Source organism: Balaenoptera borealis (genome assembly GCF_965194805.1).
Source record: "Balaenoptera borealis genome assembly, chromosome: 10".
NCBI lineage: Eukaryota > Metazoa > Chordata > Mammalia > Artiodactyla > Balaenopteridae > Balaenoptera > Balaenoptera borealis.
Window position 1 is genome coordinate 67,495,647 of NC_138874.1, and position 26,167 is coordinate 67,521,813.

The 26,167-nt window shown below is 35.9% G+C and overlaps 2 protein-coding genes across 19 annotated transcripts in view; both read left to right on the plus strand.

The window, feature by feature from the left end:
• The window catches only part of RGR (retinal G protein coupled receptor), a 389,204-nt gene that overhangs the window by 138,770 nt on the left and 224,267 nt on the right, over positions 1-26,167 (plus strand). The gene's annotated exons all lie outside the window — the stretch shown is intronic.
• Positions 1-26,167, plus strand: part of CCSER2 (coiled-coil serine rich protein 2) — a 149,438-nt gene that overhangs the window by 92,299 nt on the left and 30,972 nt on the right. For 11 of the 18 annotated variants that reach the window (XR_014248843.1, XM_082406732.1, XM_082406731.1 and 8 more), the window contains 2 exons: positions 19,222-19,305; positions 24,700-24,786. Coding sequence is in view for 17 of the 18 variants with exons in the window: in XM_082406732.1 (XP_082262858.1) it covers positions 19,222-19,305; positions 24,700-24,786 (171 nt within the window). In the remaining variant the exon portion in view is untranslated. The remainder of the gene's footprint in view (positions 1-19,221; positions 19,306-24,699; positions 24,787-26,167) is intronic. The other 7 variants (XM_082406721.1, XM_082406720.1, XM_082406722.1 and 4 more) reach the window with 1 other exon arrangement.

The window sequence follows — 26,167 nt, forward strand, 5'->3', positions numbered from 1 at the left end:
AGAGGCTTAATGAAAAAACAGTATTTCTGTCCCTCTCCCCACTTCAGTCAGCCTTTTCTAATCTGAACAGGTTCCTATCTGAAGCTTCTTTAGAACTATCATACAGGGACTTCTTTTGTCATATTTTGGGATTTTGACTGTTATTTCCTGGATAACATATCTTCTTTTTTCTTAGTTTACTCCCTTATTTAGCTGGAGTATAGCCTTAATTTACTTCCTAAGAGAGGGCAAATGGGTGGTAAATTTTTTTAAATTAATGTGTCACTGAAAATATCTTTTTATCTACTCTCACATTTAATTGATACAAATAGTTTGGCAGGGATGGAGTAGTTTGGCTGGGATAGAAGTGAGTTTTTCCTTAGAAATTTGAAGGCATTGCTTTTCTAAGATCCAGTTTAGCCACTGAGAAAAATCTTCTACATTCTAATCCATTTTACATTTTGTTTTGTCTGTTTTTAATCTCTCTGGGAGATTTTTAGTCTTTTATTTATGGCATTCTGCAGTTTCACAGTGATATCCTGGGATTTTTTTGTTTGTTTGTTTTCCACTTAATGTATGGGTAATTAGTGAGCTTTTTGAAGATTCATGTAGTGTGAAATTTTCTGAAGTCATTTCTATGATTATTTTCTTTACGCTGTTTTCTCTGTTTCTCTCTGGAATTCTTAGTAGTCAAAACTAGAACTTATGAATTTTCAGTCTTTTTTCTTTCATATTTTCCTTTTCTTTGAGTTTGATTATGTTTCTGGTATATTTCCTCAACTTCATATTCCAGCTCCCTGTTTCTGTTGAATTATTTATCTTGGCAATTGTATTTCCAGTTTCCAAGAACTCTTTATTGTATACCTTTCCTTATTCATATCATTCAGTTCTTATTTTGTCAGTAAACTATATTAAGTAGCTTGTTTCTGTTCTTTTTTGTTAAGATTTCTCAGGTTCCCTACATTATTATCTCTTTCTAAATGGTCATTTTGTTCTTTGTGTTTATTTTAGTTTCTCTTTCTTTTGGAATATTTCTTCAAATATCTAATGATTCTTTGTTGTTTATTAATATTTAAGAGTGAGGGAGGAAAAGTTGGTTCAGGACTCTTTATACATGGGCTGGGCTTGCCAACTGGCTGGCTTCATTTTATAGTGACGGATGGATGTCAGTGGACCTCAGTACTTCCTAAGTGGAGGATTTTTCTTTCTGAGGTTTTGTTACAGTTTCTCCAGAGAAGAAACCTCTGATTTTTTTTTTTTTGCTTGGAGTAGAGGTAGAAGACTGGGAATCTATTTTTGCCTTATGCAGACTTCCAGTTAATTCCCATATTTTTAACCCTAATGAGTCATATACTTATCTTTTCCTGTATCTAGTATTTTGACCCTCTTTGGAGTTTTGCAGGGCAAATTGGTTCTCTTTTTGTTCGTATTCCTTGTCTACACACACTGTAGTTGTGTCTTCCTCCAGTCCTGCTAAATCACTAGTTAGAGTTTCTGTCTGCTATGTCCCCTCTTCAGTTGTCTTTATCATTATGGTTTATATGTTATTTAAATTTCTTTACTCTCATTTTAGTATCGGTTTAAAAGAAAGATAAAAATATCTCTAATCAAAAGCCCTCTACTTCTTATCAATTAAAATACAGAGAAAAATACTTAAGTAGTACTTTAGTTGTGTGAATGCTTACTTATGAAACTTTAATGTGTCACAGCTCAAATTTTATTTAATCCTTGCATGTTGTTGTTGTTTGCTGGATTTGCCAGTAGAGAGGTGATGTTTTGTATTCATTTGCAAACACAAGAATTGTAAATAAACACTGGCGGCCAGTATTTGCTTGGGGCTTCTCATATGAGATTGCTATTATAGGGAGGAGTCACCCTTATTTCAATGAAACATGAAGCTTTTCAAGATTTGACTGAATACTAGCTCAGAAAGAAGAATGTCCACTTAGAAAGAGGTAGTTGCATAATCTCTTTTGTTCTCTTACTTTGATGTTCTCTAAGTGGCTTACCCTAAGGCAGTGTTCCTTAAACTCCAACAGAATTCTTTTCCTTGATTATTTTTAGCAAAGTTTAGTTAGGCTATTCCCTTATAAGGTTGAATTAAATTTATATAAGAATACTAAAGAAAAATGAATGAAAATAAAAATAGCATAAAAATGATTTCTGCAACCCGATTCTTATTGGAAACAACAGAATTTTATAGAGCTTCTGAGAACTTTACGTATAAATACATAAAATTTCTATTACCTAGTACTCATTAAATGTATGTTAGATTGATTTTAATCAAACAATTTTGCATGTACCTTACCTGCCTTAGTTGCTTGTTATCCATCAATACAGTGGACTCTCATTACTGTCTTTGTCTTCTTGACATCCAGGACCTGATCAAGAGACCCTACTTGACAGGACGAATGAGAAGCCACCTTTGCATTTTGTAGACTTCCCTTTAGTATCTATTACCAGTTTGAAGGAATTGCTTTTGTGTTAGTCTGGGTTCTCAAGAGAAAAAAAGAACCAATAGTGTGTGTATGTGTGTGTATTTATCTATCTACATGCACACACACATGTAATATATGAAGAGGTTTATTATAAGGATTTGGCCCACATAATTATAGAGGCTGAGAAATCCCAAGATCTGTAGTCATTAGGCTGGAAACCCAGGAGACTGATGATAAAGTTCTAGTCTGATTCTGAAAGCCTAAGAACCAGGAGAGTCAATGGTGTAAGTTCAGAGTCCAAAAGCCAGTGTCCCAGCTCAAAGACAGTCAGATGGAGAGAATGTGAATTCTCCCTTACTCCACCTTTTCTTCTATTCAGTCCCTCAGCAGATTGGATAAGGCCCACCCACATTCGGGAGGCATTCTGTAAGTCCACATTGATGGTAGTTTTGGCAGAAGCATTGCAAGTGTGGGAAGCGAATCATATCCAGAGTAAGGACAATAAGGACAAAACACTGCTTCTTCCGTAATGGAAGTGATCCAGTGTAATCAGCCTGCTACCAGATAGCTGGCCGATCATCCAAGGGATGGTGCCATATCAGGGGCTCAATGTTGATCTCTGCTGCTGGCAGGTAAGGCGCTAAGCAGTGACTGTAGCCAGGTGGGCCATGTTGCTGAGTCCATGCATAGTCTCCATCCCTGCCACCGTGGCTGTTTTGTTCATGAGCCTATTGGATGATAATAGGGGTGGCTGGGAAAGAGGCTGACTGGTATCCACAGAATGGGTCATCCTGTCCACTTGGTTATTAAAATCCTCCTCTGCTGAGGTCACCCTTTGGTGAGCATTTACATGAGACACAAATATCTTCATATTTTTTGCCTATGCAGAGATGTCTATCCACATATATATCTTCCCTAAATTTCCTTGTCACCAATTTTTCACTCATATTCCTTCCAACTCCTGACTATCCTGTCAAACCATTGGTTGCAGCCCATGAATTGGTATATAATTGTACAATTTTTCCTTCTAAGCAAAGTGAACAACTAGATTTACTGCTTGAAGTTGCCCACTGGGAGGATTTTCCTTTACCACTGTCTTTCTGGGATGTCCCAGAAAGGGACTGTAGTGTTGTAGCTGTCCACTTTCAGGTGTTGTCTGCATGTTGTACAGAACTATCTGTAAACCAGACCTGAGTCTTCTCTTCCCCTATCAGCTGATTATAGGGAATTCCCCATGAGGCCATAGTACAGGCTGAGAGAGAAAGGCTGTATAGCAGGAGTAGGGACCATGGGCATTTGGGCCACTTTTTCATGTAACTTACTTGTATCGTCCGGGTCTGCTTGGGCCTGATCACATATATACCACTTCCATTTGATGATGGAATATTGCTGTACACACCCAACTTCATGGCTTTGTGTGCCAGATAATACCAGTTCATGATGGGCAGCTCAGGTAGCATGGTAACTTGGTGGCTCAAGGTTAAACATTTAGTCACTATTGAGATCCAGTAGCAGAACAAGAGCTGTTTCTCAAAAGGAGACTAGTTATTTGCAGAGGATGGATGGATTTTGCTCCACAATCCTAAGGGCCTACAGTGAGAGTCACCAGTGGAGGCCTGCTTAAGTCTCCAAACAGCATCCATATCTGCCACTGTCACTTCAATACCAGGGGATCTGCTGGATCATGTGACCCAAGTGGCAGAGCAGCCTGCACAGCAGTCTGGACCTGTTGCAGAGTCTTCTGGGCCCTACTCAAAACTAGCAGCTATTCCAGTCACTTGGTAAATGAGCTGAAATAACACATCCAAATGAAGAATATATTGTATTCAAAATCCAAAGAGGTCCACTAGGCATTGTACATCTTTTTTTTGGTTGTAAGAAGATCCAGATTCAAAAACTTATCCTTTACCTTAGAAGGGGTATCTTGACATGCCCATGGTCCCCACTCCTGCTACACTGCCGCCTTTCTCTACCAGCAGTTGTTTATATTCCTTTTGTGTTTCTGGTAGTAACGGTAAATTGATGATTAGCAGTGCTATTCAAAGTAACGTTTACATGAAGTTTCTGTTCCTGGTCCACTAGAGTTAAAGTAGCTCTTGCCAGAATAGACGTCAACACATTTCATCCTTCTTCCACAAATTCTTGCTACCAAGGAAAAAAAATTGAGCCAAATTAAGCAGTATGTTTACTGACTACTTGATTTATATTCTGGTCCAAGCTTTTTACTGTGTCATAGACAGGAAACAGTTTGTGGACCAGAACTGTTCTGCAAATCAAACTGTGAATAACACTGGTATAAGATACTGTCTTACCTGTAAAAGAAACATCAAGGGAATGAAAAAGATATGCAACCAAATGTTATATCAGAGGTATATTTATGTAGTATGCAAGAGAGAAAATGCCCTGGGAATGGAGATGAAGAGATTCACCGTATGCCATTTTAGAGACATTGATATTTTGCTTCCTGAGAATTGAGTTTATCAGGTGAAGAATTTTGGGGAGATCAGTGGAGTTGGCACGTGCAAAGGCACAAGTTCTTAAGAGCTGCGTTGACTGAGAGAAAACCCACAAGTACTAAGATACTCAACAAGGAGAAAACCAGAAAAACCAGGGCTCACTTGGTACACTTTGAGGTGACTATTAATACAACTTCTTACTCTAAAAAAGTTTATTAATGGGAAATAATTAAGCACTTATGCTGCATTTATAGTAGGATATATATTTCAGTAACTAAAGAGATCCTTCATGAAAGACAGTTCATCTCTGCTGAAGAATGCCGGCAAATGAATGTACAAAGTGTGATACAATTAGAGAAACATCATTTTACAAACCCTAATAAAATTCCGTAAGTGAAATTTATGCCAAGATTATTATTGTTACAACCATTAGGTGAAAGAGTGATGCTTTCCCAGCCAATTCATATGGTGCCAAAGTAACATTGTATAACTTACTTTATGGTTGCAAGAGAAAAACACATAATTGTTCGTTGGAGAGATCAAATTGCCATCACCCCTATCCAGTGATTAGTTTTCCCATCACTACTGAGTTCGGTTAACCACATAGTGTGTATCTTCTCATGTGATACACAGAATTATGTGTAATATATTCTAGGCAAAAATATTTAATTTTAATTCCTCAAGTCATTATTTACAGCTTCCTTTTTATAGGAGAAACAAATGATAGGAGATTAAGAAAGGAAGGAACCAAAGAAATTCAAATGGTTGGAAATTCTGTAGGAAAGATAGTGACGTCGCTTCAGCTTCTTAGTGTCCTAAAAATTTAGTACAGGGAGGTGACAGTGCTACCTTAAAAGGAATTTAAGAGACAGCTAGATGCAATGTGAGATCATGAATTGGATACTGGTTGGACAGATAACTATAGAGGACATTTTGGGTCAGTTGGAGAAATTTGACTATGGCCTATGTATTAGATGAGGTGGAATTTTACTGAAATGGAAAGATTGTTGACTGAAGAAAAGCAGGTTATAAAACAGTATGTGCATTATGATCATATATCTTTATCTCTATATATCTATATACCTATATCTCCAGAAGGATATGCACTAAGGTGGTAAGTGATGATACCTGGGTGGTGAGAATGTGATCCTTTTTAAAAATTTACATTTTCTAATTCCTGATTTTCTACAATATATATTTACTGTTTTGGAAAAAATAAAAGGCTATTGAAAAAGTATGTGTCCTACTTAAAGATTAGTTAAAAATTGGATATGGTTAAAATGTAGAGTATTAGGGAAGAGGCAGGAATGATAAATAGGCTTAGGGCAGATTGTAAAGGGTCTGTGTACCACAGAAGGAGCTTGGGCATTATTCTGTAGGCAGTAATAAGCTGGGATTAGTGACATGGCCAAATTGGCCAAATTGGTATTTTAAAAATATTACTTGAAGGGATCTATGGAAAATGAATAGCAGAGAGAGTGACTTAAGTCATAATATTTAGGCGGCTGTTGAGGACATCCAGGTTTTAGCTTAAAGTTTTTAAAAAGTCTTCTGTTTCCTGTATGTCTTACATAGTTGTATGTAAAAATTTTATATAGTGGTCATACATTTCATACTGGGCATTCTTCTAGGTTCTGTAATGTATATTATCTCTAGTTCTTGAAAAGTGGGTGATATTGGCTTCATCTCACAGTTGAAGAAGTTGAGACTCAGAGAGCTAATTAGTGATAAAACCGGAGTTTTTACCCCAGTCTATATGGACTCCAAGGCCTGCTGCACACAGCGACATTCTAGGAGATACCCTGGGGTACAACAGGAAGAGGAGAGTGTGAAGGCAGCCTCCAGCACTCTCCTCACCATCGCCTTGCATCCCTTCAGCCAAACCCAGAACAATGGTTTATTAAATAGGTCTCTGTATTTAAGAGTTCACTTGAACAAAGTTCTCAGTGCACACAAATAAAATTTAAAAATTGTAAACAGTTGTGTTTAGTATTGATCTATTTTTGTTTTTGTTAATGCAGCTCAAGGGTACTTCACAATTTAAACAGCGCCTTTGTGAACTCTATTGTCTTTCTCAGTAACACTGTGGGATAAGGAGGATGGCAGTGATCCTATTTTAATGGTCAAAAAACTGAGACTCCCAGATTTATTGTGTTTCTCAAGGTCACCTGGTTGCATACTAATGCAGAATGTATTTTAAACCCAAGGCTTTTGAAATATTTTAGCATAATACTTCTCATATTGTATTACCTAATTTAGAGAATTTTAAATAAGAATTTTTGATCCTGATCTGAAGACATGGGCACATACAGAATAAAAAAATTTTTGATGGTGTCTTATTTCCTTACTTTAATTCTCTACTTCCTGTTTCAACCACTTGAAGCATAATATGCATATAGAGAAGGGTACAATTCATAAATGTCTATCTCAGTCAGTTTTCACAAACTGAAAATACCCATGGACTCAGCACTCAGCAAGAAAAAGAACATTACCAGGACCCCAGAACAGAAGCCTCTTTCAGTCATTAACCTGCATTTTTAATGGTGACTATCTGATTTCTGAAAATATAGATGAGTTTGCCTGTGTTTGAACTTTACATAAATGAAGGGAATGTATTATATTTCCTTTTTGTGTGTGGCTCTTTTTGCTCAACATTATATTTGTGAATTATTTCATTTTTTTCATTTGTTCTTATTGCTATAGAGTATTACATAATGTGAATATACCGCAATTTATTTCATTTGTTCCACAGTTGATAGGCACTTAGGCAGTTTTTGGTTATTATGAATAGAGCTGCTACCTTATTCTGGTATATGTCTTTTGGTGAACACACGTGTGCATTTTTGTTTGGTATATACCTATGAGTGGAATCAGCTTTAGTAGATGCTGTAAAACGGTTTTCCAGAGTGGTTATGCTCATCCATTTTCTTCACTCTCATTTCATTATCTTCCCTGTATGCTTTTATCGTATTATCACATTGAGCACCTCTTTTGACCTTGGAGTGAGAAATGAAATATCTAAGGTGGAGTAATGAGAAGAAACATGATGGTATCTTTTTCTGACACTTTTCTTTGGGATTGCAAAATATTTGATCCTGATCACTCATACCCTGTCTACCTGTTTTGGGGGATAAAAATAAAGAGGTATATAGTAGTGGTTTATGAACTGTCAAGTATGATATACAGATGTTTTGTTTTATTATTTCCTCTCAGCTCCAGTGTTGAGAATAAAACCAGTAACTTGTCCCTCACATAATTCTCTTGTCTGTCTGTCTGTCTCTGCCTCTGACTCTTTCTCTCTGTTCCTGTGTCTCTATCTCTCTGTCTGTGTATGAGGGGGAGTGGATGCATGGGTGCAGTGGCAGGAGGCTGAAATATTTACAGCAGCAGCAGCATCCTGGGAGAGTGCACTAAGAGTTGAGGAGCTGCTGAGTGATTGCCACTTGGTGGCAGAGAACCATAGAAAAGTCAGGGAACTTATGCTTCTCTATCCCCAGACATTTCTCTTCATTCCAGGAAAAATAAGTTTATGAAATATACATAAAAAGAGAATATACAACATGAGGGTACACCTTAATGAATAATGCGAAACAGGTTTGTACTCACCACCCAGGTTAAGGAACGAGACATTAGGAAGCTCCCTATGAGATCCTTCCTGATTGTAGTGCCTTCCCTTTCCAGAATCTAGTATTTCCCTTGCTTTTTCTGTTAATTTTTAACCGTCTCTGTTTGTGTCCTCATGAATATTAGTTTTGCCTCTTTTAGAACTTTATATAAATGAAATTATACTGTAAGTATTTCTCTGTGAATTGCTTCTTCCATTCAGCATTTTCTTTAAGGTTCTGTCGTATTTATGTTTAGTTCTGCTTCGTTAATTTTCATTTTTGCACTGTCCAATTCTGTGAACAATTTCTTTCTCCATTTTATTCCTCATGTCCATTTTGTTTCTTTCCAGTGTTTTTTGTTGTTGTTGTTATGACAAATAATGTTGATGTGAAGTTTTCCTGGTATACATGTGTGAAAATTCTTCTGGAGTAACTAACTAGGAGTGGAATTTCTGAATCATGGGGCATAGAAATATTCCACCCTACAAATACCAAACTATTTTCCAAAATTGTTCAATCTGTTTCACTCCCTTCAAGTAGTAGATGCTTTTTTTCCATTGTTCTACATCTGAGCAACACTTCGTATTATCAAACTTCTTAATTTTTGTCCTGTGATGGGAATCTAGTGATATTTAGTTGTGGCTTTATTCTGCATTTCAAAATCAGGAAATCAACATTGACACATTACTACCATTAAATCCTTAGAGCCTGTTCACCGTTTGTCCTGGTAGTGTCCTTTATAGCAGAAGCAGAAAGATCCAGTTTAGAATCACACATTGCTTTTAGCTCTCATGTTTCTGTAGATGTCTTCGAACTGTGGTACTTCCTCAGTTTTCTCTTGACTTTGATGACCTTAATATACTTACTGTTTTGACCAATTCTCCTGATTATAACCAGCTTCTCACCACCTGTCCTGTGCAGTTGCCCTCCTCATCCCTCTAAGATTCTGAATCCCCATGCCTGGCTGCTCCCCTGTGTACACCTTCCTCACCCTACTTGGGCTCTGACTCCTTGTCAGCCCCATGGGTTCTGACACCCCACACCAGTGTCCTCCTCCTGTGGATGCCTCTTCACTCTGCTTGGGCTTGATACCACGTGTCAGTTGATGCCTGCACGTGGATGCCCTCTTAGCCCTACTTGGGTCTGACACCTGGCACTGGGCCTTTTCCTGCATAGATGCCCTCTTCATGCTGCTTGAGTTCTGGTAGCCCTCTCCAGGCCCTCCTGTGGGAGTACACCCACCCCACTCAGCTTAGACTCTGACAGCCCAGACCAGGCTGCCCCTGTGTGCATGCGCCCTCCTCATTCTATTCAGGTTTGACACTGGCATCTTTCTTCCCCCATCCTTTCTGTGGATGCCCTTTTTACTCCTTTGGGCTCTGACATGCCGTGGTAAGCTGACCCCCTGCAGGGACATGTTTCTCAAACCACTTAGACTCTGAAACCCTATGCTGGGCTGTCGTTTTGGGTGGAGACTTATCTTTTTTGTCTCACCTGATGGCTTATTCAGGAAGATAAAAGCAAAGTGAGGAGGAAGAGTAAGCAAATTTTAAAAAATTTATTGACTTTATCAGGTAGAGTTTGCATTCAAGTAAAGTGTACCCATTTTAAGTATGCAGCTGGAGTTTTGATGAAAAGACACAGTTGTGAAACCCCCAGCCCCACCATCAAGGTATAGAACACTGCTGTTGCTGCTGACATTCTCTCATGTCCCTTTGGAGTCAGTCTTCTCTCAAACCTGGCCCAGGCAGCCATTGCTCTGCTTTCTGTTACTAAAGCTTTGTCCTTTCTAGAATTTCATCTAAAAGCTTTGTCTTCTTCTAGACCATCCAATGTGTGCTTTTTTTTGTTGCTGGATTTTTTCACTCACCATAATGGCTTTGATACTCATCTGTGTTTTGTGAGTTTCAGTACATTCCTTTTTATTGTTGAATAGCATTCCATTATACACGTATGCACCACAATTTTATTTTTATCCATTTACCCGTTGATAGACATTTGAGTTGTTTTTAGTTGTGGGTTAATTGGGGTAATGTTGAATCTCTAGAATAATGATGGAAGTTAATAATAATAGATGCATTCAAAAAATTAGAATTTGAATTTAGGCCATTTTTCCCACTTGTTTGTTGTGGATAAATTATCTTGGATAAATTAAATTACTTAAATTTCCTATGCCTAGACTTCCTCGTAAAAGAAATAGAGATTATAATAGCTCCTATCTCAGGACTGTTATAAAGAAAGCATTAGGAAATTCAGATAAAGTGCTAAGCATAATGTCTGATGCATAGAAGGCAGTTAATAAGTAAGTGTTAGCTGTTATTTTACTGACAAGAGCAACATCAACAGAGGTAAAAATGTGGAAGTCAAGGGTTTTTAATTGCTTGCATTGCTTACAGTTTTATGTAGCTGCCCAAAAAGCTAATTCCATTTACTTTAGTATCCATGTATTATTATTTCATCATTCAGTATACTTTATTAAGCACTTGTTGAGTATCAAGGATTGTGGTAGTAATGAAGATAAAAAGAAAGAAGACATAATCCTGTCCTATATCTAGTGCATTGTTCTTAAAACTACACATTACAAATGGTTAGTGGGTTTTGAAATAAATTTTGTCCACCATAACTAGACTTTTTTCCTAATAAAGTAGAATGGTATAGAAACTATTAGGGGGCATCACGTATGCATGACAAGAACAGATATTGTTTTGTGAAACTTGTTTTTAGTGTGATATTTGTATCTTTCTGTCTATCTACCATCCATCTATCCATTCACCATCTTTTTTAGACACATGCATGCAAACATACACACACACGCATGCACACATATTCAAGTATATATGTACATGGTTATGATGTAAAATGTATTCCTTATTGTGGGACATGGTCCAAAAAAAAAACCTCCTCCAACAGGTAAACAGTACTATACTCAAGACTCCAAGGATAATAAATCAAAGATTTAAATTGGAAATAATGAAATAACCACTGCATCAATAAAACATTAAATCATCAATAAATCTGAGAGATGTTTGTGATGTTTTATAAAGAACGCTGGAAAACTTTAAAAGATTTAGAGAAAATACTGATACTTATATTCTATAGGAAGGCTAAATATTATAAAAATTATCTTAATCCATGGATATTAATGTAGTAACCAAGACTACCTTATAGTCTAGGAGAACCAAGCTACCTTATAGTCTAGGAGAACACACGAGTATTAAATAATTGTAAGAATGATGTGTTGGCGTGTCACACTGACTTGACATCCAGGCTCCCTGGGATCAGTCTCCAGGTCCAACCCATGTAGGGACAGGCTGGGCCATATTGAAGAACTTCTAGGGGACACACTGTACTGTTAGGGTCCATCCAGCTCCTAAACAGAGTTGCTAATTCCCCTGAAGCCAGATTTCATGGGAACTCCTTAGCCTTTCTCTCCAAGGCATTGCCAGGGAGTCTAGTCCATGAGAGGCACATGGGAGACCTCTATCTCCCATGGTGGGGGTGTGGGGAGTGGGTGTTGGGTGGATGGGAAGAACGATGTGTTTGAAAGAGCAAAGATAAGATACAATCTGAGTGTGTGATTGGAGCCTGTAGTTCTTCCTAGTACTATTGGTAGATGTAATAACAATTTCAGCCAAAATCACAACAGTTTTATTCTGGGGATTAATCAAAATGACTCCAAAATTGTTAACACCAAAGTATAAGAGTTGTATACATTAAGAAAGACAAAAAGAGGAGGGAAAAACCCTTTAGAGCAGGTTATAATATTGACACAAATAGAAACATAGAGCAGTGGAAGAGAATAGAAAACCCAGAAATATGTGCTGAAGTATGTACTAAAATCAGTTGGACACAGAAGGGTTTTGAAATAAATGTTGAGAAAAACTCAGTAGTATAGAAGGAATTATTTAGTTTCTTGTTTTATATTATAGTAAACTCAGATGGTTTGAAGAGTTAAATATTTTTTTTAAATGTAGAAAAATTAGAAGAAATCTGCAACTAATATTTGTAAGTGACAAAAGAAACCTATAGAAAAGGATATCCTGAGTCAGATATGTACAAATTAAACACAGGTTTAATAAAAAAAAAGTTTAAACAGGATATTTGTAGGTAAGGTTTGCTTAGAATATTACAGACTTTACCCATATATAACAATGTTCTAGTCAATTTGAATGCCGGGGAGATTTTTCTGTTTTGAAAATGTCTTTGCCCCAAACCATCTGTGAGGATCAACTCATCTTTGAAACACTTATTGAAAATCAGGCTTTGTGACTCTATATCTTTAAAATCTTTCCAAATGTAGCTTGAATCATTAGATTTTCAGTCCCATAGGTGAATTACAGTATTACTCAAAAAACTGTTCTCAGCGCACACATTCTGTGATGTGATGTTCATCCATATATACTTTTGTTTTTTTAAAAAGTGACTTTTGAAAAGACAATGAAACAAATCTCTCCTCTTCCTCTACTCCCTTTCCTAGGATGCCTCTTGTGATTGTGTTGTAGCATATCTGAAACACAAGGCAGTTTTGTTGACATCACTGATGCTGCTTGTCAGCAGAGATTGGTCAGTGCTGCAAACTTTTTGGTTAGTCATTTCAAGTGTCCATGTCCATTGCAGCTGCTCTGGAACTCATAGGAAGATCCCAGTTTTTGCAAACTCATGGAAGAACCACTTGGGTAAGATGGAGTTTGTTATAGGGTTTTCCAACAAGTTAATATGTGAAGAGTTTAATATTAGAACAAAAGTTTACCTTTCTGCTTTGTCAAAAAGAAAAGTGGAAGATGGTGGACATCTTCCTCTTAGGACAGAGGAAGGTTTACCTATCTTTTTGAATCTTTAGCAAAGTGCTAATGACATAAGAGTTAATCAACTTAAGGTTAATTGCATTCAGAGTTCAAAAATCCTAACTAGACCCCACTAAGACACTTCACTTAGTAAAGCAGCCAGAATACTTCGATAATCAGTTAACTATGAATTGCTTACTTTTGTGCAGTGGTGTTTTATAGTTTTTATGTATTATTTTTGTATCTATGTATTTATTAAATATGTTTATGCAAAATGCTTAGAACAGTTCCCAGCACTGGTCAATAACTGTTAGCTCCTTAGTATGTGTAGTATGAAGCATGAAAATTGCATGCATGGTTGTTATCCAGTGTTTTTAAAAAGAGAATGTTTTCTGTACATTTTATGCTTTTCCCCCCTCTAATGCTTAAAAAAACTTGTCTCAAAATGTTTCCTAATGTCTCAAAATGTTTGATCTGAACACTTTTCATCTTAGTCAAGGTTTTATAGCGAGTACTACCATTATTTAGGGTCAAAGTTATTTGGAGGGTAGGTGGTTTTATTATTGATTGAATTGGAGATTATATTCATGTTCTTTAAGCTCTTGTGCTTTGATGGAAATGATAGCTTTTTCCTTCTTTGATCTCTTGAATCTAGACTACTAGTCTGTTAAAAAAAATTGGAAGGCTTTTTTTTTTCCTTTGAGACATAGCAATAACTTAAACATCAATGACTCCCAATTGTCTTGGGCTGTACTATAAATTTATTTTATTTAGAAGAATTTTTTCAGTTTTCAGAAATATTGGTTTGGAATATGAAACTCGCTTTTTAATTAATTTCTAATTTTAGTATATTAATAGTAAAGAATAATATCTATATGATATAAATTCTTTGGAATGTGTTGATATTTCCTTTGTGTTGGAAAACTTTTTCTTGGCCAAATAGTAAATATTTTAGCCTTTTCAGCTGAGAGGCAAAATTGATGTTGTTATGTAGATATTAATAAAATCATTTAAAATGTAACCATTTAAAAATGTAGAAACAAAAAAAAAATGTAGAAACCATTTTTAGCTCATGGACTGTAATAAAAATAGGCAGTTGACTGCAGTTGTCCTGTGGACAATAGTTCGTTAACTAACCCCTGGCTTGGAGCCTGGTCAGTTTTTGTGACTGTTCTCTGTTTGTTTGAATAGGATATATATTTTCTATGTTTTATGTAGTGGTATATCTATTATATTAATCTTTTAGTATCTTTAGGATATTTTATTAGGTATATAAATCTTTATGATTGGCGTATCTTCTTGGTGGATTGTTCCTGTGGTCATTAATTAAAAGCCTTTCTTTATCCTCATTAATACTTTTCATCTTTAATTATACCTTAATTATAACCCGTGTGTTATAATAGTATTGCTGTGTCAGCTTTATTTTCCTTGGGATTGTTGAGATTTATCTGGTGTTTCTCTCTTTCTGTTTGCTTTTGTTTTATTAGTCAGGCCTTACATTAGTTTTCTAGGGCTGCCATAACAAAGTACCACGAGCTGGGCAGCATAAACAACAGAAATTTATTTTCTCAAAGTTCTAGAGGCTAGAAATCTGAAATCAAGATGTCATCAGGGCCATGTGTTCTTTGAGGCTCTAGGAGAGCAACCTTCCTTGCCTTTCTAGCTTCTGGAGGTTGCTGGCAATCCTGCCATTCCTTGGCAGCATCTCCAGTCTGCTTCCATCTTCACATGACCCACGCTTCCAAATTTCTGTCTTCTTACAGGGACACCAGTCATATTAGATTTAGGCCCCACCCTAACCCATTATGACCTCAACTTGAATATATCTGCAAAGATCCTATTTCCAGATGAAGTCATAGTCACAAGTTCTGGGTTAGATGAATTTCTAGGGGGACACTATTCAACCTGTTACAGTTCTATTGAGGTATAATATACATGCAGTAAAATTCAGTCTTTTTTGTTGTACAGTTCTGTGAGCTTTGACAAATGCATGCAGTTGTGCAGCTATTATAATCACACTCTAAAATTTCTTTTCTTTTTTCCTTAAAATCAATCCCTGTATCCACTGCTAGCTCCTGGCAACCACTGATCTGTTTTATGTCTCTGCAGTTTTGCCTTTTCAAGACTGTCACATACATGGACTTGTATATTTTTTAGTCTTTGGAGTCTGGCTTTTTTCACTTACTGTAATGCATTTCAAATTCAGTCATGCTGTAACATGTACCAGTAGTTTCTTCCTATTTATTACTGAGTAGTATTACACTGTATGCATATATCATATTCTGTTTATCTGTTTACCAGTTGAAGGATATTTGTGTCTCTTTCCAGTTTTTGGCAATTATGAATAAAGCCACTGTAAACATTCATGCACAAATTTTCATGTGAGGATGTTTTCATTTCTCGCCTGGGGGTGGGGATTGCTAGGTTGTATGGTAAGTATATATTTAACTTTTTGAGAAATTGCCGAACTGTTTTCCAAAATGGTTATATGATTTTGTATTCCCACTAGCAATTAATGAAAGTTCCAATTGTTTTGCATCCTTGTCCACACTTGGTATTGTCAATATTTTTCAAAAGCCGTTCCCATAGGTATACGTTGGTATATCACTGTTTAATTTGCATTTGCATAATAACTAATGATATTGAGCATCTTTTGTATGCTTATTTTCCAACTGTATATCTTCTTTGGTGAAGTGTCTATTCTTTTGACTATTAACAAAAATTTTGTCTGTTTTGTTATTGATTTTTGATAGTTCTTTATATATAAGTCCTTTATCAGGTATATAAATGATGAGACAAATGAATATTGAAAAAATGGAATGCGCTTTTTGGGAAAGTATTTACAATTGTGAGTTAATGAAGTCAGTTAAAAACCCTAGGCTTTCACATTATCATTATTTTTGTTGTTGCTATTGTTAAAAAATAGCCACTTTATAAATGCCTTTTGCCTTTTTTGCAGTTTTGCTAATGATTTTGCATTTGTCAAAAACCCTGCTTTTGGTTTTATTGATTTGTTTCTTGATTTTCAGTTTCATTAATTTCTGTTCTCTATTATTTTTGTCTGTTTGTTCTGGCTTTAATTTGCTCCAGTTATGGATTTGACACCTTTGCTTTAATATAAGTATCTCATACAATAATTTTTCCTTCGAAGCACTGCTTTAGTTGCATTCCACAAATTTTGATATGTGGTGACTTCATTTTCCTTCGATTCAAAATATTTTCTCATTTACTTTGGGACTTCTTTTGACCCACAGATCAAAGAAATTTGTTATTTACTTTCTAAGTGTTTGAAGGTAATTTTTCTGTTACTGATTTCCAGTTAAATTCCCTTATGTTCAGAGAGCACATTCTATTTTCTCTTCTTTTAAATTGAGCTTCTCAAATATGTAGGTTCATGTCTTTCACCAGATATGAGGTGTATTTATCCATTATTTCTTCAAATATTTTTCTACCTCACACCCTTCCTTCTGTGACTTCAATGATATGAATATTAGATCTTTTGTTATTGCCCCACAGCTCCTGCAGCAGGCTCTGTTTTTTTTCTCTTCATTGTTCAGACTGGATGATTTATGTTGATCTGTCTTCAAGTTCACTCTGTTACCTCAAATGCTGGAATTTAGTCCATCTAGTGCATTTAAAATTTTTGGTTATTGAATCTTTGCAGTTCTAAAGTTTTCATTTGTTTCCACTTTTATATTCTGTCTTTGCTGAGACTTTCTCTTTCCATTCCCTTTAAGATTTCAGCCTTACTTTTGGAGAATTTTTATAATAGCTCTATTAAAATCTCTTCTAATTAATTTCAACTTCTCTTTTATTTTGTCATTGATGTTTGTTGATTATCTTTTTCTGTGTGAGTTGAGATTTTCTTTGTTGTTTTTACATTGAGTAATTTTGGATTACATTTTAGATGTTCGAATGTTGTGAGACTCTGGATCTTGTTTAAATCTTATGGAGAATATTGGTTTTTGGGTTTTTTTAAAGCAGACAAATGATCTGGTTGGGGTCAGACTGCAAGTTCTAATTAGCCACCTTTGGATTGTGGTTGTAATATCAGTTGTTTCCAAAGCCTCTGCCATGCTTGCCATGTCTGTTTTGAGTGTACACCTTCCAAAGGCTAGCTTGGGACCTGGGGATAGTCTTAGTTTATTTCTCAAAGTCTTTGAAATGCTATTTAGGATCAGATCCGAGCAACTCTGGTGCTCAGGAGTCGTGAACCTAGTAATTTACATACAACTTCCTGGAGTCATTTTCTTTATGACTTCCTGATATTTTCTATTTCCCTGGGCTCACCTTTTTATTCCTGTACAGTGAAAACTGATGTATTATTTTTCCTGTTCTGCTTCTTCCCACAACTACCCCCATGTCCAAGGCAGTTGAGCTTATGTTGTCTCCTCTTCTTTGAGGTTCCTGCTCTGTACTGGGCAGGAAGTTATTGTGGATGTTGGGAAATAAGTCAAATTTTACAGTCCCTTTTTTCTCAAATATATACTTGTTTGTAGGACTGGCCCTGTTTCTATATGTCAAGGCAGAGATAAACTTTTTACAGAGATGAGTCTTGTAAAACTTCTTTTTCTTTTTTTTTAAACATTTTTTAATGTTTTCTGAGAACATTTGTTCTTCATTAGGATGTTACATTCTCTCTCAGGTCAAATTCTTAATGTCTGTATGGCATCACCAATAAAAATGTAATTTATCTCTGCTGGAAATTTGACAACTGCTAATACTTCACTGTCAATCACTATTACCTGTTGAATTTTTCTAAATACTCATTCCTAGGCCTCATCACTAGAGATTCTGATTCAATAGGTATACAGTACAATAAGTAAAGAAGAAAATGACCTACATACTTACGTCTCCTATTTTATCACTCCTGTTTCAATACAGGACATTTCCATGGTCTGGGAGATTTCCTTCAGGACAGATAGGTCTGAGGAAGGTTGCTATGGCAGTACTCCTTGAAGGTTGTTGACTCAGTGGGTGTCCCAAGGCAGCTAAGTACCATCTGAACAAATAAGGTATCAAGCCGCAGTTGTACTGCCTTGGTCAGGGACTCAGTCCCTCACCATCATCCCAGGCATATTCTTTTCTGGTTCATCTTTCTTAAGGTTGTCTGTGAATCGTTGAACATGCCATTTTTCAGCTGGTTATTCCTAAACCACTTCAGCAAGGGGTAGGACATAATACTATTCTGCCATTTTTTAAAATTTGGGTTTAAGGGCAAAAAATTTAATTTTTTCAATTTTTTAAATTGAGGTATAGCATACATTCAGTAAAGTGCTTAAGGTGTACCAGTCTTAAGTGTAAAGCTTGTACTTTTCATTTGTATGTATGCATGTAACTGCCATACAGACAAGACATAGAACATTTCCAGCATCCTTATGGATTGTAATGCACTTTACTGTCAATAACCCCTTTCCCCTGAGTCAGCCACCGTTCTTCTGATTTTTAGCACCATAAATAGTTTTGCCTTTTCTCAAACTTCATATAAATAGAGTCATGCAATATGTATCTAGTATTTTTAATCAAATGATTTTTGTGGTCAAACCTTTTTAAGCCATTTAATATTATTGTTTCTGACTCCTTTATACTCAGAACACCACAGCTAATTCAAATCAGATTTAATTTGACTTTTATTTTACATTTTTCGTAGGTGAGGTAGTCTTAAAATTTTTAAGGAAATTTCCCATATTCCTTTTCCCACTTTAAAACTTTTAGTGGCTTTCTGCATCATCAAATTGTATAGTGTATGTTATTTATTCCCATAAAATATTCTTTCCTGAGCTCTGTTGTTTCCTGTTCCACATTTCTTTCTACCAGTGCATAGAGATGAAAAGGAGATTTCTAAAATCTTATTTCCTGTTTGCCATGCCTGCATTTGGCCTGGGGTGAATTCAGGTTGAACTCAGTGTCTGCAGTTAATTGTATTAATCTTACGTTTTCTTTTTCTTCTTTCTGACAGCATGATGGAAGTGGTTCATTGCATGATGTTCAACTCTCCTTGCCATCTAGTCCAGAACCAGAAGACAGTGATCAGATATACAAGGTATGATGACTAGGTAGTCATGCTGAATTTTTCAAAAAAAATTTTTTATTACTAAAATTATAAAGCAATAATAGTTAAAACATTTAATAATAAATATATTAAAACCTGCAGCTTTGCTGTCTTGGGTTTTAATCAGATTTCTTTTAACTTTTACTACCTTATTAAGTTAAAATGATATCACTGTGGTGCTTTAATTTGAGTTTGTTTTATCAGTTGGATAATCATCTGTCCCTGTATTAATATTGGTACAGGATTCTTTTTTAAAAAATAAAAATCATTAAATTCTTTTTTTATAATTATGAATAACAGTTTTAAAAATATGACTACCAACAAAAATTAAAACAGTTAATAGGTACTTCTCATACATAATCACAACATTGAAGAAATATTAATGAATATGACATTAATTAAGTTTTTTCATGTTTAAAGATATAGAATGCAGATGCAGGTTAGTGTTTGAAGGTGTATTTTTTTATAGTTCTCATCATGAGGTCTGATTTTAGTTGAAGAAAACTCTTTTTGTTTTTTGCATTTACCTGAATCACATATTTACTTCTTAAGCACATACAGGTATTCTTGATGTCTTTCATGTTTCCAAGTAAAATTATTGTTTCCTTTCACATTCTATTTTCAAGGTATGATAGTCAGTGTGTGCTACTTATCTGTAGTAACAACCTCAAAATATTGGTGGCTTACAATAACAAAAGTTTATTTCTTGTTATTTCTCAGTATGTTGCATTTTGGTTGTAGATCAATGGGACTTCACGTGTTCTCTTCATTCTGAGATCCAAGCTGAAGGATCAGCCCTTATCCTGGGACATATTTTTTGTACCTGAGGGAAAGTAGCATTGGCATAATAACATGTGGATTCTGCTTGGATGTAACATATGTCGTTTCCAAAACAGGTCAAGTGGCCACGCTTGGTATTAGGGGTCAGAGAAGCGTAATTTTCTCATAGGATGTGGAGTGACCTATTGGGAACAAATTTATGTATAAAACACAAAATCAAAAGAATATAGGATAGTAGTCACATCTGGTTATCTAATCTTGGCTTTTCAACATGTTACCTACCTGTTTTTATATAAATTTCTTCCCGCCTCTGGGCTTCCATCCTATTGTGAGTATAATAATAGGTTTGCAGTAGGACATCTCTTTTTAAAAAACTTTTACTTGCATACTCAATTGAGAACCATTGATGTAGATGATTTCTGATTATCTCAGTTTTTTTAAGTTTTGTGACTGATATTTTAAAAGTAAAGTTGACTTTTTTTCTGAATTCTTTTTTGTGAAAAGTTTTTTACATGTAAAGAAATTCTTTTTAAAGAAAAAAAGTTTAATTCCAATTTTTTTATAGAATTAGTGTCTTCATTTTGCCCATCTTCCTTTACAGTTTGTCTATTAATTTAATATTACATGATAGACATATCATGTATTTATTTCTTGTCCCCAATGCTTTCCTTTCAGGCAGATCATTCCTAGTCTTTCTTCCTTCTTTCCAAGTGAGATGCAATAGCTCACACTGTCTCAGCCCAGTACACTAGACTGTCCTTCACTTTCATCAGCAAATCCCCAAATATGTCATCTTCTTATCCAAGATGGTTTCACAGTTCAGTTTCAAATGATAGAAATACGGTGACTCATACCATTACAATTTTAGGGTCTAAAATCTCCACTGGACCTGCCATGTCTCCAGTCTTTCCTTTATCTCAGGGCGGCTGTCTCTCCCATTCCCTTGGTGAGCTGTTCCAGACACTGACCACTCTCCTCAGCCTCTTTCTCAGCTGCTCTTCTCAACTTCTGCAGGTAGCCTTGTGTTTTTCAAGCAAGATCTTCTGCTGCCTGCCTTCCGACTTAGTCTGTGTCTATGTCACTCTCAATCACTTTGTTCCAGTTGTAGGGAAAAGTGACCGCTGTGCTGTGGAAGGCCACCCTTTCTTCTCGTGTTCTGGACTCTTGTCTTCTGCTGCAGTTAAAGACCTCCTCTCTCATCTCTCTTCAGTGTGCTTTCTCAACTTCCCCTTCATCCTCACCTTGTAAATTTCTGTATCTTACCTATCCTAAATTCAGTAAATCGAATAAACCTTTTCCTGACTCTCCTTAAACTACCTTTCCAGTTAATGTGGAAACCTGGGAAAATAGACATTTGGCATGGCCTTTGTTCTACAAGCATTATCCCTTGGTTTTTGTGTCACTTCTGTCTGAATTCCCTATATACCCCCTAACTTCGCCCCCCCTCCATTTTCTTTGTAGGTTCCTTTTCTTGTTTAGAATGTAGATTTATATCTTTAGTCCAGTCCTCATCAAACTTTCTACTGTAATGATTTCACATATAACATATATATTGATAACACATAAAATCAGTCTCTCTCATACTTGGTAATCCAGTTGTCCACTGGACATTTCCACTGTGTGTCCCACTCACAGGTGGAACACCTCTAACACCTCTCAAGAGGTGTGTGTACCTCTAGCAATGTATTTAAAACTCAAAAATATTCCTCATTGGGGAATTCCCTGGCGGTCCAGTGGTTAGGACTCAGCGCTCTCACTGCCAGGAGCCCAGGTTCGATCCCTAGTCAGAGATCCCATGAGCTGCACGACGCTGCCAATATACATATATATATTTCTCTTTGGACATATTTCTCCTCCTTCATTCTCTGTTTCTATTTGCTATATCATCTAAGCTAGAAATGGAGATGTCACTCTTGACTACTTCTCTGTGCTCTTCTCTCACATGCAGTGAATTGCCAACATCTCCTTTTCTCCTGTTTCTTCTCCTCCCTATTATCACTCTCTTGGGTCAGGCCCCTGTTCTTACCTGGCATATTACAACATCTTGATAACCAGTTTCCTAGCCTAGTTTTGTTGTTGTCCTTGTCAAGTATATCCTCCAAACAGCTGTCAAAGCCATCTCAAATGCAGATCTATCTGTTACTCCCTGGCTAAAGCCATGCTTGATGTTCAGGCCCTCTATGATCTGGCCCTTGCCTAGTTTACTAACCACATTGCTCCCCACTGTGTACCACAGCCTTCATGTGACAGCATCACTGCTTGTAATTCTCCAAATATGCTATGCTTGTCCCCGTCTCTGTATTGTCTTATAGAATCCCTTACCCTAAAATACAAAGCCTGCCACACTTTGTGTCCTTAGAACTTTTTACTTATCCTTTAAGACTCCACTGGAATTACCCATGTCCTGATGTGTTCTCCTTTGCCTGTCTTTATGTGTAAAATCCTTAGAGCAGTGCCTATTCTAAAGTAAGTGCTGTATGCATGTCGGTTATAAATGTTATTACCATATTGTGTTTTGATTTCAGCTTTGAGTCCATTTCCTCCAGCACCAGCAGAACCTAGCCATGACTGAATGATGGCAGTGTAGTATTCCATCAAGTCGCTCACTGCATTGTATTTCAATTGTCCTCTTATAGGACAATTCTAAATTTGTAACTTTAAGAGAATATCTTATTATAGGTTTTCTTGTACTTAGGATCATTTCTTTGGCATAGGAGTTGGATAACTGAATCGGAGAGTGCAAGTAATTTTTATGACTTTTGTATATACAGGCATACGTTTGTCCAGAAACGTCACTTGTTATGTCTGATAATGTACCATTTTTTCTGCAGTCTTGTTAATCACATTGAGTATTTCTCCCCCAATTTAATACCTGTAAAATAATACCTTTAATACTTTAATTTGTATTTCTTCAATAAGTCAAATAGAACATTTTTCCAGTTATATGTCTATTTGTGAGAACTGACTATTTATCTATTGGGGCCTAGAAATGATCTTATATGTTTGAACAGTCTCCTAATATACTTGAGTTATAAGTTCTTTGTCATGTTAGCATAGGTTTTCACCAGCTTTTAACTTTAATGTTAATTGTATAGATGCTTTAAGTTTTTATATAATCAAATATATTTATCATTTCTTAATAGCTTAATTTGCCACTTAGTTTAAAAATGTGCCCTTCATGATTTGCAGTCCATCTTTATTTTTTGGTCTTGATTTATTATTTTTTAAAGTCCCTAAACTCTTTAAATTCAACTGGAAGTCATTTTTTATATATAATAATTAGTCTTTCCCAATTGTGGTATACATAACAGCATTTTAAAAAATATATTCTTCCCTATTGTTTCTTCCCCATTGCGATGCTTATTTGATATGTGAAAGCCTTCATAAAATGTCTGTTTCCAATCTCTTGTTAATGAAACTGCAATATTTTTTTTTTGTTCCCAGTATATCTGAAGAAGAGTGTATACTTTGCTCATGACCAACACATTATAATTATTTGCTTACTTACTTTTCTCTCTGGAAAGATGTATCATTCACATATATATTCTACAGTTTATCCCTGAACAACACAGTTTTGAACTGCGTGAGTCCGCTTACATGCGGATTTTTTTCAATAATATATACTGTGGTACTACACCGATCTGCAGTTGGTTGAATCCAAGGATGTGAGCCTTGTGGATATGGAGGAACTGTGGATGTCAAGGGCCGACTAAAAGTTATACCCAGATTTTTGACTTTGCAGAGGTTCGGTGCCCCTAACCCCTGCTTTGGTGCCCCTAACCCCCGCGTTGTTCACGGGTCAACTGTAATTTCCTTGCTTGCATTACTTCATCAGTATATGTTTCTGGATAGTTGAATAGCAGTAAACAAAATGGGCTAACTATAGGGTAATGATACCTTATACTTGGAAATGTAACTGGATTCCTGCTAACCTTGACAATAGGTTTCTCTTAATACTATTAGGAATTTCTTATAGACTAAGTTGACAGGGTATTTACTCTTTGATTTAGGCAGTTCTCATGAAAGTAGCTCATGGAAAAAGAATCTTCCGTGTTATCCTTCAGGCACATTTATCTTTCTGCTGATTTCTGAACCAGGCATGAAATGACTCTGTGCCTTTAATTACACAGTTTTCTCTACTTGTGGCCTTCATTTCCTCTGACAGGCAACTCTTATACATTCCTTGAAATCTAGCTGAAGTTACTGTTTTGTGTGTAATTTATTTTACTAAGTGGCCTAGTTCCCAATTTTCTTGTCTGTAAATTGGGGATAATAGTACCTACCTCAGGGTTGCAGTCGGAATCAACTACTTAGATACCTAAAAGGTACTTAGTTCTTGGCACCTGATTAATACTCAATGAATGTTAGCTGTTGCTGCTATTATTGTTCATTGTTTACGTGTCAGACTCCTTAGACTATGAATTCTTAGAAGACCAAAATGGGTTTTTTTTTTAAATGGATTAATAGCTGGCATATTTAAGAAGAATTTCCCCCTTAAATAAACAACCAGTTCATTACTCAGTCTTCATCATTGATTTAATGCTTCTCATTAGTGGTTTTAAATACAATTAAATACTTCATGTTAAATTTTTTAAAATATTTCAGAATGAAGATTTATTAAATGAAATAAAACAACTTAAAGATGAAATAAAGAAAAAAGATGAAAAAATCCAACTATTAGAACATCAGCTTGTAAGTATTATAGTGTAGTATGTAAAGTGCAGGCTTTTCAAACTGGGCAATATGTATATTTTTTTATAAAACTAGCCAGAATTGAAACTGGATTTTATTTTTACCTTTTAAGATTGCACTATTGTATTATTTTTCGGTTACATGCACTCTTAAAGTATGTGGTTTAACTTTCAGTCTAAATAATAAATTTTCAAGGTGAAAAACTCAATCCATTTTCAGTTGCCTCTGTTTTGGGTATTTGAAATTCACCAATTTACATTCATGTTGTTGAGGAATGAACCTGGGTGTTTAGTCTTAGGAATCTGAATGGCTGTCTGTTAGAATGGCTGTTCTAAAAAAAAAATGTTTCTTGCCCATGGATGATACTGAGTGATCTCTCAGAGATATGTCTGAATCTTTATAATTTTATAATTGTTATGATATCAAATGTTAGTTCCATATGAAAACTGTATGTGCTGTATCTTGAATTTAATTATAATTTGGTTTGTAATAATAAAAGGCCAGGATAACAAGAATATAATGGCATAACAATCACAACAAGCCAAAGTAAATCTTTGTTGGAAGTCAAAACTTGTTTTGACATAGCAAAGCAATGCAGCAATATGAAGGAGTAATCTCACTCAGAATATAATATACTGAGCTCTGAGCCATTGGGGTCAGATCAGAGATCCACCTTATGAATAAATAGTAAGAACAGATGGATCAGATGTTATGATTAAGGGTATCAGAAAACTTATGAATCTGAAAAAAGAATAATCGAATATTGCAAATTGAGGGCCTACCAAATATAAGATTAAAAAGGAAAAGAGTAAGACCAGTGTTTGTATTTAAAAACTAAAGACAAAACCCAACCCAACCAATTTTTAGGGAGAAGAAAAGGTACTTTTAGGAAATTAAGCTTCAAATTTTGCAAAAATCTATTACAGAGCACAAGAAGTTGTATCTAGTGCACTTTAAAAAAAAAGGTTGGGCTTCCCTGGTGGCGCAGTGGTTGAGAATCTGCCTGCCAATGCAGGGGACATGGGTTCGAGCCCTGGTCTGGGAAGATCCCACATGCCGCGGAGCAACTGGGCCCGTGAGCCACAATTACTGAGCCTGCGCGTCTGGAGCCTGTGCTCCGCAACAAGAGGCCGCAATAGTGAGAGGCCCGCGCACCGCGATGAAGAGTGGCCCCCGCTTGCCACAACTAGAGAAAGCCCTCGCAGAGAAACAAAGACCCAAGACAGCCATAAAATAAAAAAATAAATTAATTAATTAAAAAAAAAAAAGGTTATGACCCTCACATTTTATAGCTAAATGCATTTTTATTTATATACAAAGATACACTCTCAGACCTTTAGTGTATTGAAAAATATGCCACCCAGTTATCTTTGTAAAATTA